The 18,436-nt window shown below is 40.7% G+C and overlaps 2 protein-coding genes across 3 annotated transcripts; one reads left to right on the top strand and one right to left on the bottom strand.

Annotated features, from left to right (window-relative positions):
• The first annotated feature begins 710 nt into the window (after positions 1–710).
• On the top strand, positions 711–5,483 carry LOC109174601 (protein NRT1/ PTR FAMILY 8.3-like). 2 transcript variants are annotated; one of them, XM_019323838.1, is made up of 6 exons: positions 711–908; positions 1,339–1,508; positions 1,759–1,864; positions 1,944–2,161; positions 2,759–3,315; positions 4,422–5,483. In XM_019323838.1, exons 2-6 carry the CDS (start codon positions 1,455–1,457, stop codon positions 5,242–5,244), a joined length of 1,758 nt encoding a protein of 585 aa, XP_019179383.1. In that variant the 5' UTR covers positions 711–908; positions 1,339–1,454; the 3' UTR covers positions 5,245–5,483. The 2 variants fall into 2 exon arrangements, with proteins under 2 accessions (XP_019179383.1, XP_019179384.1); XM_019323839.1 differs by having other exon boundaries at positions 711–887.
• Positions 5,484–12,677: 7,194 nt separating this feature from the next.
• On the bottom strand, positions 12,678–17,206 carry LOC109174600 (cation/H(+) antiporter 3-like). The gene is made up of 4 exons (XM_019323837.1): positions 16,738–17,206; positions 14,958–15,974; positions 13,957–14,513; positions 12,678–13,439 (listed from the first exon to the last, which is right to left on the bottom strand). Exons 1-4 carry the CDS (start codon positions 16,957–16,959, stop codon positions 12,851–12,853), a joined length of 2,385 nt encoding a protein of 794 aa, XP_019179382.1. The 5' UTR covers positions 16,960–17,206; the 3' UTR covers positions 12,678–12,850.
• Between the last annotated feature and the right edge of the window lie 1,230 nt (positions 17,207–18,436).

Raw genomic sequence — 18,436 nt, forward strand, 5'->3', positions numbered from 1 at the left:
TTATGAAATTTTGTACCTTACTCTATAAATTATGTACCTCATTATTTCAATCTAGAATCTATAATGCTATGTGTAACTTTGTCCACCGTATAAATTGCTAAAAAATTTGAGCTTCGCTAGGGTGATGTTCAAGGAAAATATTCTTACCTTTAACTTCAAATCAGACCTAACAAACTTTTCAAACACTCAACTGTGGGATTGCAATTTTATCAGTGTTCAATTTACCATTTGTTTTTTTTTTCTTTTTTAAATATATTTTTTTATCTCAAAATATTGAATCTTCAACTCTAAAGATCCAACATGGCATTTGAAAGAATGTAAATCACAGTGACTCGATAGCTTAGCAGATAAAGCCAAATGCCGGTGCACATAAAGAATCTGTCCACTCTACCGCTATCAAGGTCTAAATCAGTGAATTAAGTCCATCCCAATAAAAATGATATTTTTCTTCTTGATATCAAAGAGAATTTAATGATAATGTTTTTAATACAAGTGAGCTTTTACAATTATTCTTTAAAATTAAAATGGTTTTTACTTCATCTTCATTTTTTTATTAAATAGTTTACCATAATAAAAAAATATTTCTCATAAAACATAAAAAACGATTACGGAGTAATAGTATCTACCATGATCAGTGACCACAAACGGCGTTAACTTGTGGCGGCTGATGTAATCCAGGTGACGGTGAGACAAACGCCGTTAAGTTTTTGAGAATCCTCCCAACTTCCAATGTGGATAACGTGTGAGCGCGGATCTCTATGCTCTTCTGTTTGTCTGACCATCTCCATCATTTAGGAATAGGGATTGGTTCTTTCAAAATCAATTTTTGTCTCCAGCCTCCAGGACTCGCAGGCCGCAGCCATAGCCTCCATCTTCATAGCAGCGAGGTGACCTGCTAGTCTGCTACCGTACCTCTCTCTCTTTCGCGATTTTCATTTCTTTCTTGATTACTGCTTAATCCTGGTATTGAATCTACAAAACTTTAGTTGACTGGTAGTGTTCAGTGATTCTAAGTTGTTATAGTAGCAATTTTGTATAGTGATGGATCTGTTTATGTTCTATGACCAGTCGTTCCTTATGGAAATTAATTCAACATTTATTACTTCTGTTGAATTGACTATTTTAGTTGATATGAACACCTAGCGTCTATGAATTACTATTCACTCCGCAGAACACTAACTCTAGAAGTCTAGATACCTACGTAATTCAAGTATCATTAAACCTTTTTTTTTTTTTGGGAATCTTCTTTTTGGTTTATCTGCAGCTATGGGCTTAGTCATACAATCTGCTGTACGTTTTGATTTACTTGTGACTCACGTGAAATAACATATTTTACAGTGTATACAAATTGGAATCCATATTGGAGTTATACAATGATGCTAGTGCATTTGGGCTGAAGTCTTCCAACGATACACACATAGATAGATAGATAGATCGGGGTGTTGTAAATTGTTATGGGAACACAGGAAGAAGACAGATTGCTTCTGGAACGTGGTCTTCTTCAGCAGGTTTCACTTTTTCTCTCTGTTTTTTCCGGATATATATGATCCATATGATGAATATATCATTAATTTTCAGTTGAATTTGTTTAATAACTCTGACAATTATCTTAATTTGTTAGTTTTCTATACCTTTTAGCTGCAGCAACAAGTATTTGTGATCGCTGAATATTGTAAACAATGAGTGCCCAAATCTGTGTGACTGAACGGCAGATTCATTTTTTAAATTTCAATTACGTGTTTGTATCTTTGTTGTCAGGATGAGAGCAGCAGAATCTTCACAGGAGATGGTTCAGTTGACAGGAAGGGGGATCCTGCTCTTAAGACTACTACTGGAAACTGGAGAGCTTGCCCCTTTATTCTTGGTATTTTTGCTTTGTTTTTATATTAGACATCTCGTTTATTTCCGTTTTTAGCTCTTGTTGAAGCTTAATTTGACATCAGGTACTGAGTGTTGTGAGCGCCTGGCCTACTACGGCATTGCAACAAATCTTGTTACTTACCTTACAAAGAAGTTGCATGAAGGAAATGTTAGTGCTGCTAGAAATGTCACAACTTGGCAAGGAACCTGTTACCTAACACCCCTTATTGGTGCTGTCCTGGCAGATGCATATTGGGGAAGATATTGGACTATTGCTGTCTTCTCCAGTATCTATTTCTTTGTATGGACCATTTTGATTTGTCATCTCTTTTCATGTGCTATTTATATCAATAGATTCAGGTCTTTTATGTAGTATTAAATAAATATATAAATGTTGTTAGGTTTTGGTCTATGAAGGTCTGCATTGATAGTTTTGTTTTCTTGATTTCATAAGTGGGAATAGTTTTTTTGAGGTAGGATAATGACATGGTTTTACAACTTTGGGAAAACTGTAAGGATTATCTTATGGAGATTAGAGAACAACTTTTAGTGTGCATGATTTTATGGTTGTCAATTGCTTCCTAATGTACCTCAAGAGCCATACAGTAGTGGACAGGTTATGGTCATTAGTGAAGAGAGAATTTGAGATTTGCAAGCTGCTGGATTTGTTTCAGGACACATAACGGCTTCAGTATAAGACATTAAGACTAACTTATCACATGCCACTTGTTACTCTGTGCCATGATAACCAACTCCTATGTTTTAAGTTAGAACTTTCTATTTCATTTGAAGTTAGGAGTAATGCCAATCCACATATAACTCTATATTCTTTTTCATGTACTTTTGCCCCATCTACATGGTTGAATTTTTATTTTATTTTTTCAATTTCCTTGTACAGGGCATGTGCACTTTGACACTATCAGCATCTATTCCTGCTTTAAAGCCTGCTGAATGTGTGGGTTCTTTATGCCCAACTGCTACTCCTGCCCAGTATGCAGTATTCTTTATTGGCCTGTATCTGATAGCTCTAGGGACGGGTGGAATCAAACCATGTGTATCATCATTTGGTGCTGATCAATTTGATGATACTGATTCAAGAGAGAGGGTTAAGAAGGGATCATTCTTCAATTGGTTCTATTTTTCCATCAACATTGGTGCTTTAGTATCTAGTAGTTTAATAGTGTGGATACAAGACAATGCAGGGTGGGGCCTTGGATTTGGGATTCCTGCATTGTTTATGGCACTTGCTATTGCAAGTTTCTTTGCAGGAACACCTCTTTACAGATTTCAGAAGCCCGGCGGAAGTCCTCTCACAAGAATGTGCCAGGTCTTGGTTGCATCAATCCACAAATGGAATGTGACTGTCCCCATTGATAGTAGTCTACTATATGAAACACAAGATAACGTTTCTGCAATTGAAGGAAGCCGAAAGCTATTGCACACCGATGAACTGAGGTAGTCAAATGGATTGGTTCAAAAGAAATTATCAAATTCCATCTTTTGTTAGTTGGAATTCTCTTTATATGATGTGTAGATGGGATTTTTATGCAAATGAGAGGATTATGGTTGAAGGGTGTTGAAAAATATTTTTAAAGTTGTAAGGCTTCTGCTAGTATTTAGTCCCCATATTAGTTCAACCCATGAGAAGAATTTCATATGAACAGCCAACCATATCTCAAATATATAAAACACAAGTAGATTTTATGAGTAGTTAGACTATTCCTAAATGAGTTTTAGAAAGTTGCCTAAACTTGAATTTAGGAATTTTTAGTTGCTCCATTGTGTCAGTTTCGTTGTAGTTTAGTAGCATGTTTAGCCCATCTGAATCTTTTCTAATATTTCCTATTTTGGTAAGAGCTTTTAAAAAAGAACTTGTTGAAAAAGTTCTCTATATGTTTGGTTGATTGCATGTCCAAACTTCGTTTTTGTAATAGGCAAGTTGTTTTGATATTTAACTATTAAAACTCTTTATTATTAATGATGGTCAAAGTTATCATAGTGGATGTATCAGAAATTGTGTCATTTAATTGTCTAGGATTATTAGAAAGGCTCATTTGAAAAACCTCATTTTGTGGCTTTTGACTCTCTTCCTATATACTATGGAGTATTAGCTTTTCTCAACATTTAATGTTTGGTTGAACTTCGCTTCTTCTAGTAATAATGTTATCTTTTATCTGATCTTTTGTTACCAAAAGTAATAATATTTCCTATTGTTCTTGATTTAATTTTTCTATAGCTTCTGCCTTGCTAGTATATGATGGCTTATTGCCACAGCACATGTGATGATCAGTAATTTCATGACATCTAATATATTTGTTGCCCATCTTCATGGAAGTACATTTTCCTAAGTAGTATTTTCTTTCCTTGGTAATGTGTCTGCAAAAGATGCTTCCTTGTTTGAAACTATAATTGTTATAAACTGATGCGAATGAGAAAGAGTTTTACTACTTGTCTTTCCTGGTTTCTGGGTAGGGAGAGGGTTAGGTTGAGATTGCATTGATGTTATTTACTAATTAAATCCTTCTGCTAATGAATTTTGCATCATTGCTATTCCTTTCTAGATGCCTTGATAAAGCTGCAGTAATATCAGATGATGAACTGAAAACAGGGGATTATTCCAATGCATGGAGGCTATGTACAGTAACACAGGTTGAGGAATTGAAGATCTTGATTCGCATGTTCCCCATATGGGCTACTGGAATAGTGTTTTCTGCCGTTTATGCCCAAATGTCCACAATGTTTGTGGAGCAAGGGACGATGATGGACACTTCCATTGGCTCCTTCAACATTCCCGCAGCATCTCTCTCATCTTTCGATGTTATCAGCGTTATCGTCTGGGTTCCAATCTATGATGCTATCCTCGTCCCCATTGCTAGGAAGCTCACCGGCAAGGAAAGGGGATTTTCTGAACTGCAGCGAATGGGAATCGGACTTTTCCTTTCGATTCTGTGCATGTCAGCTGCCGCATTGGTTGAGATCAAGCGGTTGCAGATCGCGAGAGACCTCGATCTGGTTGACAAAGCTGTTGCTGTTCCAATGAGCATCTTCTGGCAGATACCTCAATATTTCTTACTGGGAGCTGCAGAAATTTTCACATTTATCGGGCAACTGGAGTTCTTCTACGACCAATCACCCGACGCTATGCGAAGCTTGTGCAGTGCGTTATCGCTTTTGACGACTGCATTGGGGAATTACTTGAGCTCGCTGATTCTAACCGTGGTGACATATTTTACAACTCAAGGAGGAAATCCAGGATGGATTCCCGACAACTTGAACGGCGGGCATCTGGATTACTTCTTCTGGCTCTTAGCTTTTCTCAGCTTCCTCAACATGGTTATATACATCTTCTGTGCCAAAATATACAAATCCAAGAAGGCATCTTAAGGCAGCGTGGAATGAATGGATATGATGAAGTAATGGCTGTGTGCAAGTTTCATCTATTACTTCTCCCACTCCAATATAATGTATACTATAACATAAACACTCATTTTCAACGCATTGTTGTACTTTATTCATGTTCTTGATGAATATCAAGCTTTTACATTATCATATCCTAATATTTGTGCAGTCTTTAGTGGTGCTTGAGCAATGTTTTATATTATTGTAAATAAATGTTAGCTCAACCTTATGCTCTATTTGATGCTTCTGTTGCACTGCAGGTATTTTGATTATTCTAATATTCTTTATCTCTTGTTTTTTTTTTTTTTTTTTTTTTTTTTTTTTAAAAAAAATCTGATTATAATGCTTCAATCAATGATTTGATTAGAATGAGTTCTGCATCCCTACTAGAAAATATATATGGACCTGATAACTTCTTATCCCAACAAGTATCATATGGGTCTTTTAGAGCAGCTACATTCGCGTTTTCCATGAGGCCAGGGGATAAGGAAAGGAACAAACTCTAGGATTGTTCTTATCTGGGAGCCAATTGTCCTTCCAAATTAAGATTTGGTTACCCTTACCCACTCTCATCTTCTATGCTTCCTTATGATCTCATGTGTTTGCAACAAGCTGCTCCATATAAAAGAGGGATTTGAGCCTTTCTTAGCCTCTAAAAAAGAAGAATTGAGAAAGTATATTGGCTTTGTAAACCCGAGCTACCAAAGAATTAGGTTGTTAAATTATTCTCCAGGATTGTTTACATAGCAAAGCCAAATTAAAATCCCTCAGATGTTGAAATCCAAGACCTCCTCCCACTACTTAGAAACACGCAAGTTCTTCCAGGATTTCCAGTGGGTTCCAAAATTTTTATCAAACGAATACGAACAACCTCTGTTCGCAGGGTCGGTCCTATCATTTTATAGGCCCGGGGCAAAATAAAAACAATGGGCTCTTAATGTATAAAGTTATAATGTTTATATATATATATTTCAAAAGATTGTGTTAATTGAAAATAATTCAATGATAACTTTAAATTTTGATTGACATATAATTTTTTTAAGACTTTATTTTTTTAAAAATCAGTTTTGAGTTTTTTTAAGACTTTATTTTTTTAAAAATCAGTTTGAGTAATCCTGTAGAGTGCTCATTCAAACTTTGGACCCCTATATGAAGTTTAATATTCTCTAATATATACGGATATACAGAGTATCTATTAATTGAATTATTATATTAAAGAGTTAATACCATCTGAGGTCCTCCAAGTATAGTGGCCGATTTTGCCATGTTTAGTCCTAAACTTTCAAGTTGACCATCAGTGGTCCTTCGACTTTCAAATTTAACCATTCGTAGTACAAGTTGACCACTCATGGTCCTTCAAGTTTCGAAATTTAACCAATCGTGGTCCTTTTAAAAGGACCATGGTTGGTTAAAATTTAATAGTTGAAAGGACCATGGGTGGTTAACCCACTATACTCGGAGGACCTCAGATGGTATTAACTCTATATTAAATGAGTGTAATGGGCAAGTAGATTTAATGTTAAATAATAATTTTAAAATTGTGGGTTCAAATCTCAGTTCATGCAAGAAATATTTTTTCTCTTAACTTTATCAAAAATAAAAAACTAAGTTAGGGGGCCCCTTTCTACATTGGGCCTGGGCGGATGCCCATGTTGCCCGCCCTTCTGGGCCGGCCCTGTCTGTTCGTTTATGTCCGATTCGTTAATAGCCCAAGACATTATATATTGAAGGGAGCGTTATGCTGTGCAACCGTGGATTCATAATTTCTATACTGTAGATTCATAATTTCTAAACTGTATAGTTATCAAATTATGAACATATAGTTCAGTGATTTGTGAATACAGAGTGTTAGTAATGTTAATATTATTGTTATATTATATGGTATGTATATGAGTGGCTGTAATTAGAGTAGACTTAGCATAGCCTATTGTATAGGAGTATTTCCAGTTGCCTATTCCTATAGGTTTCTATTGATGTAACTAACTGAGATAATCAATCAATCTTGAATTTGTTACGCTCATCTGGTATCAGCAAGCCAAGTTTTCTCTTTCCTAAAAATTCCCCGATGTTGACAAATTCTTCTGAACGAACGGTGAGTGCCGTCAGTCTTTCATCGGCCACCACCAACTCACTAAATTCAGCCCATCACTTTGTTTCGATAAAACTCACCACTCGGAACTTCCTTTTCTAGTGAACGCAAATTGTGTCGTTCCTTAGAGGCCATGGACTTCTCGGCTTCATCGACGGTGACAACCCCTGTCCTCCGGCCACCATCACGGCCACTCCCTCCACCGGCGACACGGCGTTCGGCGCGGCTTCCACCTCGACGGTCAATCCCGCCTACACCGTCAGGGTTCAGCAGGACGCTTCTATTCTCTCGCTCCTCATCTCGTCACTCTCTAACGAGGTGATGTATCTCGCCGTAGGCCGCACCACCGCCCGTGACGCCTGGCTATCGATCACCACCGCACTGGGCTCCTCTACCCGTGCCCGTTGTCTCAATCTATTGGGGCAGTTCCAAGCACTCCGGCAGGGAAGCAGCTCACCAGCCGAATACTTGGGGCATGCGCAGTTGATAGTGGAGTCTTTGTCTCTCGCCGGTCACACTCTCTCTCTTGACGAATAGGTTCTTTATGTTCTCCGGGAACTTCGCCCGGAGTTCCGGGCTCTCTCCGCTGCACTCACGGCTTCCGGGACGCCTGTCACGCTCCCTCAGCTTTTCGATCTGCTTCAAGCGCAGGAATTCATCTACTCTGATGAATTCCCGACTCCTGACTCTGCAGGTACTCCATTGGCGTTGTTCGCCGGTCGTGGACAGAAACATGGCGCTGATCAGAATCATAGAGGCCGGACCTTCGGCCAAGGCCGTGGCAGAAATAATCGCGGTAGGGGCGGTCAGGGAAATGGTCGTGGTCCCGGAGGAGGTCCCCGTTTCCAGATTTGCACGGCGCACGGGCACACAACAGTCCATTGTAACTGCCGGTATGCATATCACTCACCGCAAGCGAACGCTGCTATGTCGGCCGATGCAACTCCATCGGCGGGCGTGGATGCTTGGTATCCCGATACGGGAGCCACCGCGCATGCAACTCCTGACGTGCAGATAATGGATCACTCCGAGGTCTACTCCGGTGGTGATGTTCTGAATGTTGGCAACGGTGCAGGTTTGGATTTTTCTAGAGTAGGACATGCAACTATCCAGTCTGAGTTTAAAAATTTAAGTTTGTCCAGTATATTACATGTCCCGAAATTATCCCTACCTCTTTTATCAGTACATCGGTTCGTGTCTGATAATCATGTTTATTTTGAATTTCACAAAGATTATTTTTGTGTGAAGGATTGCATCACCGAAGCGGTTCTTCTTAAAGGGCCTACCTCCGGTGGCTTATTCCAATTATTGGTCCCGCGGACACATTTTGCGTTCATAAGTGCCCGGGCGTCGTCCAAAGTGTGGCATCAGCGGTTGGGTCATCCGCACCGTCAAGTTATACATCGTGTTCTCAAAAATTGTCCGGTCACAAATAAATCCAGTTCGTCAGAAGTTTGTGCTGCGTGTCAACTCGGCAAGTTGGCAAGATTTCCTTTAGATAGGATTTCCAGTTCAAGTGAACATGTTTTAGATTTAGTGTTTACAGACATTTGGGGTCCTTCCCCTGTTATTTCTGCTTCAGGCTTTCGGTATTTCGTTTTGTTTGTAGACGATTACTCTCGCTATTGTTGGTTTTATCCCTTAAGGCTAAAATCGGACATATGTAAAACATTTGATTTATTTCGGGTGATGGTAGAACGTCGGTTTTCGCGTTCTATCAAAGACATCCAGTCTGATTTAGGGGGTGAGTATCTTTACTTACATAATACTTTTGAGTCTCTTGGAATCTCTCACCGTCAATCATGTGCCTATACACATGAGCAAAATGGTCGGGTTGAGCGCCGGAATAGACACATTGTCGAAACTGGTTTAGCACTACTTGCTGAAAGCTCAGTCCAGCTTAAATACTGGGATTACGCCTTTGAAACAGCAACCAGTTTAATAAATTGTCTACCTTCAGCCTCAATTAAATTTGATAGTCCACACTCTCGTATACACAAGTCCGTACCCCCATACACATTCTTCCGTGTCTTCGGGTGCCGCTGTTTTCCCTATCTGAGGCCATATAATCAGCACAAGATAGAGTTTCGGTCAGCACCGTGTGTATTCCTAGGTTACCCAGTTTCTTTTAAGGGATATCGTTGCATGGACCTAACCACTGGAAAGATCTTTATCTGCCTCCATGTTCGGTTTGATGAATCGGTCTTTCCATTTTCAACACAGTCTTGTTTGCAGGAATCTACACCGCAAACGACTCCCACGCTGCCATGGGGATCGGGGCCCGTTGTGGTCTAAACTCCGGCCTCACCAGTGTCCGAGGAACTCCCACTGGCCCAGGTCACGCTTCCCTTGGCCTTGGAGGCCCCCGAACCCGTGGCTGCACCTGAACTCAATCAAAACCAGCAACACGGGCATGTCATGCGCACTCGCCGCAAAACGCGAGGAATGGGTGAACAGTTCTATGCCCTTAATACAACTGTTGATCCGACTTGCTACTCTAAAGCCGTAGGGCATCCCCAGTGGCGTGATGCCATGGATCAAGAGTTCAATGCTCTGTTTCATAATAGCAAGTGGAACCTTGTACCACCCGAGCCAAATATGAATATAATTGGTTGCAAATGGGTTTAATGCACCAAGCGTAAGGCTGATGGGTCGGTAGAGCGCTACAATGCGCGTTTGGTTGCCAAAGGGTTCAGCCAGGTGGCCGGCGAAGATTTATTTGACACCTTTAGTCCTGTAGTCAAACCGACTACAGTACGCATGTTGTTTTCTCTTGTAGTGTCGAAGTACTAGACCCTACGATAACTTGATGTCCACAACGCTTTCCTCAATGGCCATCTGTCCGAAACTGTCTTCATGAAGCAACCCCAGGGTATGAAGACCCTAATCATCCGGACCATGTCTGCCATCTACAGCGGTCTCTGTACGGTTTCAAACAAGCCCCGCGAGCCTGGTTTAAACGGCTACATGAGTTTCTTATTGCAGCTGGGTTCTTGGCGTCCAAGACTGACGTATCTCTTTTTCACTACACCGCTGGGGATTCCAGGGTGTTTTTGCTGGTTTACATTGACGACATAATTATGATGCGTAACGATTCAACTTTAATTAACAGTCTGCTCCTTCGCCTATCCACTGCCTTCAAGATTCGAGATCTTAGTGTCCCGAGCTTCTCTTTGGGGATTGAAACTCTTCAAACCGACACAGGCTTATTACTCTCTCAACGACGCTACATGGGTGATATTTTAGCTCGTGCAGGTATGTCTGATTGGAAGCCCCTCGCCACACCAGCAGCAGTTACTCAGTCCGCCACACCGTCAACTGACCCGTTTAATAACCCGACACAGTATCGTCGTCTGGTTGGTGCTCTCCAGTATCTTACTATCACTCGACCGGATCTTGCATACGCCGTGAATCGGCTGTGTCAATTTATGCACTCTCCTACCGAAGACCACTGGGGCCTCTTGAAACGTGTGCTACGCTATGTTAAAGGAACGCAAGACTATGGTTTACGCTTGTCCGCGTCATCCTCTTCTGACATTCACGCCTATTCGGACTCCGATTGAGCAAGGTGTACGATTGACAAGAAGTCTACCAGCGGGTATGCGGTCTACTTGGGCTCCAATCTTGTCTCCTGGTTATCTCGCAAGCAACGCACAATAGCTCGATCTTCCACTGAAGCTGAATACAAGGGCCTTGCCGACGTAGCTGCCGAGGTCACTTGGGTCGTCTCTTTACTCAAGGAGCTCGGGTTGCATTCTGGTAATCCGGCAACCTTATGGTGTGACAATCTGGGTGCCACGTATCTCGCCGCTAATCCGGTTTTCCACGCACGGACGAAGCATGTCGAGATTGATTTCCACTTCGTTCGCGACAAGGTAGCTTCTGGCGACTTCCTTGTTAATTTTGTGTCTACAAAGGATCAGCTAGCTGACATATTCACGAAGCCACTACCGGCGCCCCGTTTTCAAGTTATCAGGGACATGCTCAATGTTACCACCTGTCCACCTTGTGCTTGAAGGGGTGTGTTAGTAATGTTAATATTATTGTTATATTATATGGTATGTATATGAGTGCTGTAATTAGAGTAGACTTAGCATAGCCTATTGTATAGGAGTATTTCTAGTTGCCTATTCCTATAGGTTTCTATTGCTGTAACTAACTGAGATAATCAATCAATCTTGAATTTGTTACGCTCATCCAGAGTTCAACAATTGAGAATATGAACATTGAAAATTATAAACATAGACTTTTGTAATATAATTGTGAATATAGAGTTCAATAATTATGAATCTCATATTCTTGATGAATATCAAGGTTTTACATTATCATATCCTAATATATATTTGTGCAGTGTTTAGTGGTGCTTGAGCAATGTTTTATATTATTTTAAATAAATGTTAGCTCTTCTGTTGCACTGGACTATGGCAAATTATGCCCTGGATCCGTGTCCACAACCCAAAACGATGTCGTTTTTCAAAAAAAAACGCGTCATTTAGTTAAAAAAAAAAAAAAAAAAATCGCGCGCGTTTTGCCGTTAACGGCGTTATTTTGTTTTATTTATTATTTATTATGAATGTACAGTTATGCCGTTATGAATGTACAGTTATGCAATTATGAAATTATGAACACAGAGCTCTAACATTATGAACTTACAATTATGAACATATAGTGATAAAATTATGACCATGGAGCTTTAAAATTGTGAATATAGAGCTTCGAAGATTATGAATGTACAGTTATGGAGTTATGAATGTACAGTTATAGAGTTATGAATCTACAGTTATGGAGTTATGAATCTACAGTTATGAGATTATGAATCTACAGTTATGGAATTATGAATGTACAGTTATTGATCGAATTATGGACAAAGAGCTCTGACATTATGAACTTACAATTATGAACATATAGTGATAAAATTATGAACATAGAGCTCTAAAATTGTGAACATAGAGCTTCGAAAATTATGAATGTACAATTATGGAGTTATGAATGTACAGTTATGGAGTTATGAATGTACAGTTATAGAGTTATGAACGTACAGTTATGAAGTTATGACTGTACAGTTATTAACATATAGTAATAAAATTATGAACATATACTCCTATAACGAAGCGGTCTGAAATTTAAAGAAAAAAAAAAAAAAAAAAAAAAGGAGATAACAATGTCTAACGGCACTGTTACCCGTGTCCAGCATGCATGCTGGACAGAGGTCCAACGCATAACGATTGCTGGACTATGGCTCAATCCATCAAATATTCCTAATGATAAAAGTCATTAACAATAGCTACAAATTAAAAATATTTAAAAATAATTTGAACAAGAGAAAGTATGAGAACAAGGTAAATTCGTTAGAACAATGGGCCGTCCTCTTTCATTTATCAAAAAAATGTTTTCCTTGTTACAAAAAGAGACAAACCAATTGAACAAGAAGTTGATGCTACACGTACTCTACCCACTTTTGTAAGACCTTTTCGTTGTTCAATGGCGTCTTAATTAACTTGTTCATTTGTTCTTCACATATTGCTGTTGCACCACCAAGACCGAGACAGGCGATCTGATATGCTGAATAGCAAGCATGTCCCCAAGAGGCCCCAATTCGGGTATGTCGTTCCACTGGGAAAGCCCAAAAAGCTGAGGCAAATTAGTTTCATGGCGTCTACCCACAAGAATAAGGTCAAAAACGTGTTCCATCTCGTGCACCGTACACGCCGTCTCCGCCCCATCCTTCACCGTCTCCTCTTTGTAACAAACTTTGGTGTCATTGCTTTGCGCCAGATGCCTCACCTCCTTCAACACCTCCGAGTCCAGCACCGCATCCCACTGCGTCTTCTCCGCGTTGTGGTCCGCCGGGACGAACCGCACCACCGTCAACTGAACCCCGGGTGTGTTGGACATGCGTTTGGCGTAGCACAACGCCTCGCGGTCATCGGCTCCTCCCATGAATATCACGGCGACGTGGTAGGACGACGAGGACGGCGACCGCCGGTGCATCCGTCTCTTTTCTCGGTCTATCAGAATGCCCACGGAGCAAGGGGCCAGGTCCAACAAAGTCCTGTTCAGAAGCCTCATGCTGCTGCTATCCACGATCAACCTGTAAGATAAACATGTCATCACGTAGGGTTATTTCGTTCAAAAGAATATTGTTTTGAGTGAAATATTATCGGCTGACTAAGTAGCCTAGTCGGGAGCAACCCAGTTGATGCTTAGGAGACTTAGGCAGTCAGCGTCTAGGCGGCCTAGTCGGCTACCTATTCGGCCAGCCACCTAAACCATAATTTATGCTGATACATTAGGCACTGATTAATCAGTGTCTTAGCCAGATTTTTGTAACACTAGTTATAAATAAAGTATAAATAACAAATTTAAAAAGAATGAAACAATAACTAATCGGCTAACTAGGCAGCCTAGTAGGTGCCTAAGCGACCCAGTTGGTGCTTAGGAGGCCTAGATAGCCAACGTCTAGGCAGCCTAGTCAGTCACCTAGCCGACTCGTCGCCCTAAACCACAATTTATGTTAATACGTTAGGCACTGATTAATCAGTGTCTAGACGAAATTTTTGGGAATAACTAAATTATAAATAAGAAAAGGAAAACGTTACACAACTAACCTGCCTAGATGGTTCCATTTCCTGTGAAACGGGAGAATGATCATGGACGCCAGCTTGTCAAAGGCCAGAGCGCTAACGTCGTCATGCATGAACTTGGGGAGTGATATCGCGGTGAAGAAGTTGAGGGTGACGAACTCATTACAGTGCTGCTGCGCAAAGGAGCGAAGAACCGCCACCAATTTTTGCGATCGAGAATTGGCGGCGGGGGAGGCGGCGGCGGCGGCGGAGGTCTTCATTTGGCCCAATTGGTGGTCAATCAAGAGGGGGGTGACGCGGCCGACCAACTCCGCTAGGTGGAGTGAGTAGATGACCAGAGGGGTTTCTTTGCTGGAAAATGAAACTTCTAGCAGTTTCCTGGCGGCTACCGCATCTTCTAGACGATGAAAACATGTTACCAATCTCAACTCCGAGGTTTTGGAGAGGTGCTCGATGTTTCTTCTTTCGTAGCCACAATATGCCCTGGAGTAGTCGTGTAAGGATGCCACCATAATGTGGGACACTGCTGCCGTCACCAATGCAGCCACTGTCAACATGGAAAAGGTTTCGGTATCATACGTCTGCATTTCACCACAACAATTCAATGGATAAGATATAAATAAATATAATAATAACAGAGTTAATGCCATCTAGAGTCTTCCAAATACAGTGGTATGTTTAGTCCTAAACTTTTAAATTACCATTAATGATCTTTCAACTTTCAAATTGTTACCATCTCTGGTCCAAGTTAACCACCATGATCCTTCAACTATAAAATTTTAACCACCCATAGTCCTTCTAAGAGGACCGTGACTACTTAAATTTTGAAAGTTGAAAGACCATGAGTCGTTAACTTAGACTACGGATTGTAACAATTTAAAAGTCAAAGGACCATGAGGTAATTTGAAAGTTTAGGACTAAAAGTGACAAAATCAGTATACTAGAAAGACCCTAGATGATACTAACTCCATAAATTTGGAGTTAAGTATAATATATGATAGTTAAACGTAGAAGCTAATTAGTACCTGATTTACGAGGCTGTTGTGATAGGAAGAGATTTGGACGACCCCTTGCGTGCTCAAGATGAAGGCAAGAGCAGCGGCATCTCTCAGAGGAACTCTGCAGGCCAATGCAGGGAGGAAAATGGCGACGCACTTAATCACGTAGCAAACCATCACGGTAATCCATACCACCCCAAGAAACCGGAGATCAAACAGGTTGAGCAGGTCGATCTTGGTGCCGGAATAAGTCACCAACAGCGGCGCAAACAGCCCGGAGACAAGGGTGTCCAGTTTGTCCACCACCGCCGATCCCAACGGCGGCCCGTCCGGCACCAGCAGCCCCAGAATAAACGGCCCGTAGTGAAAATTCATCCCCACGTTATCCGCCAGCACCGTCGCCAACAGCGCCGCGAAACACATGAACAACACGTGGAACGTGTCCACCGCCTCCCCCTCCGGCGTCCGCCTGATTATCATCGCCGACAGCGGCCGGACGGTGACCACCAAAAACAAAATCAGCCCGGAAGAAAGCGCGAAAGAATGGACGGAAACCAGCGGCATAGCGGACATTACCCCAACGCTTATATTAGCTATAATAGTGGACACTAAATTGCTAAACAAATCACAGATTAACCCCGTCGCCAAAGCCAACCTGCCCAGTTCTGTGTTGATGATCTTTAAATCGACGAGAAGAACGGCGGTGACCGGAAAAGAGTAGAAACTTTGAATGCCCAAGGTGTTCTGGATGGCGGGGTGTCTGTACCTATGAATGTGTGTCCATACGTGATCGTTCAACACCTTTCGGCTTAAATACTTGAGGATAACATAGGGGAGCAAGACAGAAGGGATCCCTATGGTCCATGCTTTGGCGCCGCTTCTGGGAACCATTCCTGGATCCATCTTCACTCCACTAAGGAATATGAACAACAAGAAACCAATTTTCGACAACAGATCAACGTATTGTCCTTCGTACATCGGAATCATGTTGGTCTTTATCCAATCAAACCGTCCAATCAGTGTCGGCCCCAAGATGATACCCGCCTGTACATAGTCAACCAACATATATAAAAGGATTTTAATAGAGGGAAATTATATCGGTGGATCAAGGTCTGCCTTACATTGGACGATCCTGGTCCAAAAATAACATTCAGATTACATACGGTTGATGACACATAATGTACATGCAGTTAAAAGTTTTTGTACCCCTAAACAAATTGAATTGAATGCAAATAACATAGTAATTACAACTACAGACATCAATTATTACGGCAAGTACAAAATATATATATGTTAACTGCAAACACATCACATGTTAACCAACGTCAATCTTATGTGTTGCAGTTAACATATATATTTTGTACATGTAGCTAACAATTCATGTGTCTTGTAGTTATCATATTATGCGTCTGTAATTATATGTTATGTGTTTTCAATTTGTTTATAGGTACAAAAACCGATATGCCACCGTCCCCTGCTCCGAGGAGCAAGGAGATACGAGCATAATCGTTAAGTCAAGGCGACAGTTTCAGTTGTACAAAACGCGTCAAAAGGGACATATTTGAGCTCGAGGCCCGTGCCCTCAAGGTGGACCGAATTCGAGAGCTCGGGCAATCGATGGCGGGCCAAGGCAGTATTGCTTTGCAAGGACCGTGAAATACTAGCGATGCCTTTGCATCATACAGAATGTATTAACGGGAAACACATAATTTTAAAATTAGGGTTCACATTCTTAACTGAACCCTGGTTCATGGTATAACAATTGTAATTCAGATGAGAATAAGTACATTAAATGAGAATAGAATACCAAAAGTTCAGAGATAATGCGGGGCAGACGGAAGCGCTTGAGGAAGAACAAATGGAGGGCTTGAGTGAGACCAAACATGATGCACAATTGCAGGAACAAACGAGGTAGACTGTAAGTAACAAACCGATAGTCCATGCCGTCGATGTCTCTGCCCCATAGTCCCGTAGAATGAACCTTCGTCTTCACTAAGCATTTATCATGCGTCCCCCCAGGGTCTTCCATCAATAATAATCAGATCAAATTTTCCGCCCTTAATTATTCAGTTTGTAAGCACATATAGATATAGATTCACGTATATACATAATTATAACGTAAATCCTTTACTAATGATCTGGATCATGATAATCTTCTCTTCTCTCCTCTCCTCTTCTCTGCATAACATTATATTATCCAGCAGAGAGACGAAGAGGGAGAGGGAGAGGGAGATGAAGATTAGGGGCGGTGCATGGGGAGATTGTAAAATTGGATAAGACAATAAGGGCGCCGGAGGGGTTACGTTGAATTTAAAGATGGTCATAGATGGTGGATGGGCAAGTTGGGAAAATATGAAATGGACGGATATATATTGCCATTGCCGACAAGTACGTGTTCCCGCCCATTCCATTACCCCAAAGTAAATGTATGCATGTATACATGTTTCATGTCCGTTTGGTTCGATGACAAATATTTGGAGAGAAATGGAATTGAAATTCTATGATAAATAAATTTGGGGAAAATGAATTCTATTGTTTGTTTGGTGGGAAAGAAATTACCTGGAAATATGGATTCTATTGTTTGGTTAGGTTTAGAAAAGTAAGGAATAATGAATATATAGATCAATATGCTTTTAAAAAGATCAATAAATAAAAAAGAAACTCAAATAAGAGTAAAATAGTCTAATCATGCTATTTTTTCTCAAGCCTTGCGGAAACAAAATCCCACCCCTTTTCGAAGAATTCATTTCCTAAACTTTGCATAATTCATTTTTGCCCTAGTCATTGTCTGCTATCTGTTGTGTTTGATCTTAAAGTTTTATAAACTGTTTTGGTTTGAAAATATTGGAAGATAGCAGCATATGTGTTGATATTTGGTTTACAAATCTATGTATACATATGTATGAGTTGTTTGAGGAAGGAAATGTGTTTTGTGTTGTGTTTGGAGGATTTTTGAGATGTGTTTTGGTCGGAGATTCATCAGAGAAGATGACATCTGTAGGTCTAATGTTATGCTCACGGGTTTGGGAGACCGGTAGCCTAGCCCCGCGAGAGGGCCACGGGCCAGTGTGGCAGGCTTTCCAGTCCCGCCACGCAAGCCCGTGGTGACCACGGGTTCATGTGGTGTCGTGGCGAGATCCCTAGTCTCGCCACACAAACCCGTGAGGCTACAGGACTTGGTGGCAGGACCAGAGAGTCTCATCACAAGCCCTGGTCACGGACCTTCTTCACGGGTCCTTGACCCGTGAGTTAAAAGTTTGTTTGGCAGTATTTTGAGATGTTTTGTGCTATGGTTTTGGAAAAACACTTTTGGAAAGTATTTTAAGTATTCTTGAGGGTGTTTCTTGATACTTGTTATGTAAATGTTATATGAGTTGGAAGCGGTATGATTGAGAAAACTACTATTTTGAAAATGGGTATATTTTGGAAACTTATCTTTGAGAAAATATGTGATTTATGGTAATGATATAGAGTTATATTTGAGAAATGATATTTTGATAGCCTAA

The sequence above is a fragment of the Ipomoea nil genome, unplaced genomic scaffold, assembly GCF_001879475.1.
Source record: "Ipomoea nil cultivar Tokyo-kokei standard unplaced genomic scaffold, Asagao_1.1 scaffold0642, whole genome shotgun sequence".
Classification (NCBI taxonomy): Eukaryota; Viridiplantae; Streptophyta; class Magnoliopsida; order Solanales; family Convolvulaceae; genus Ipomoea; species Ipomoea nil.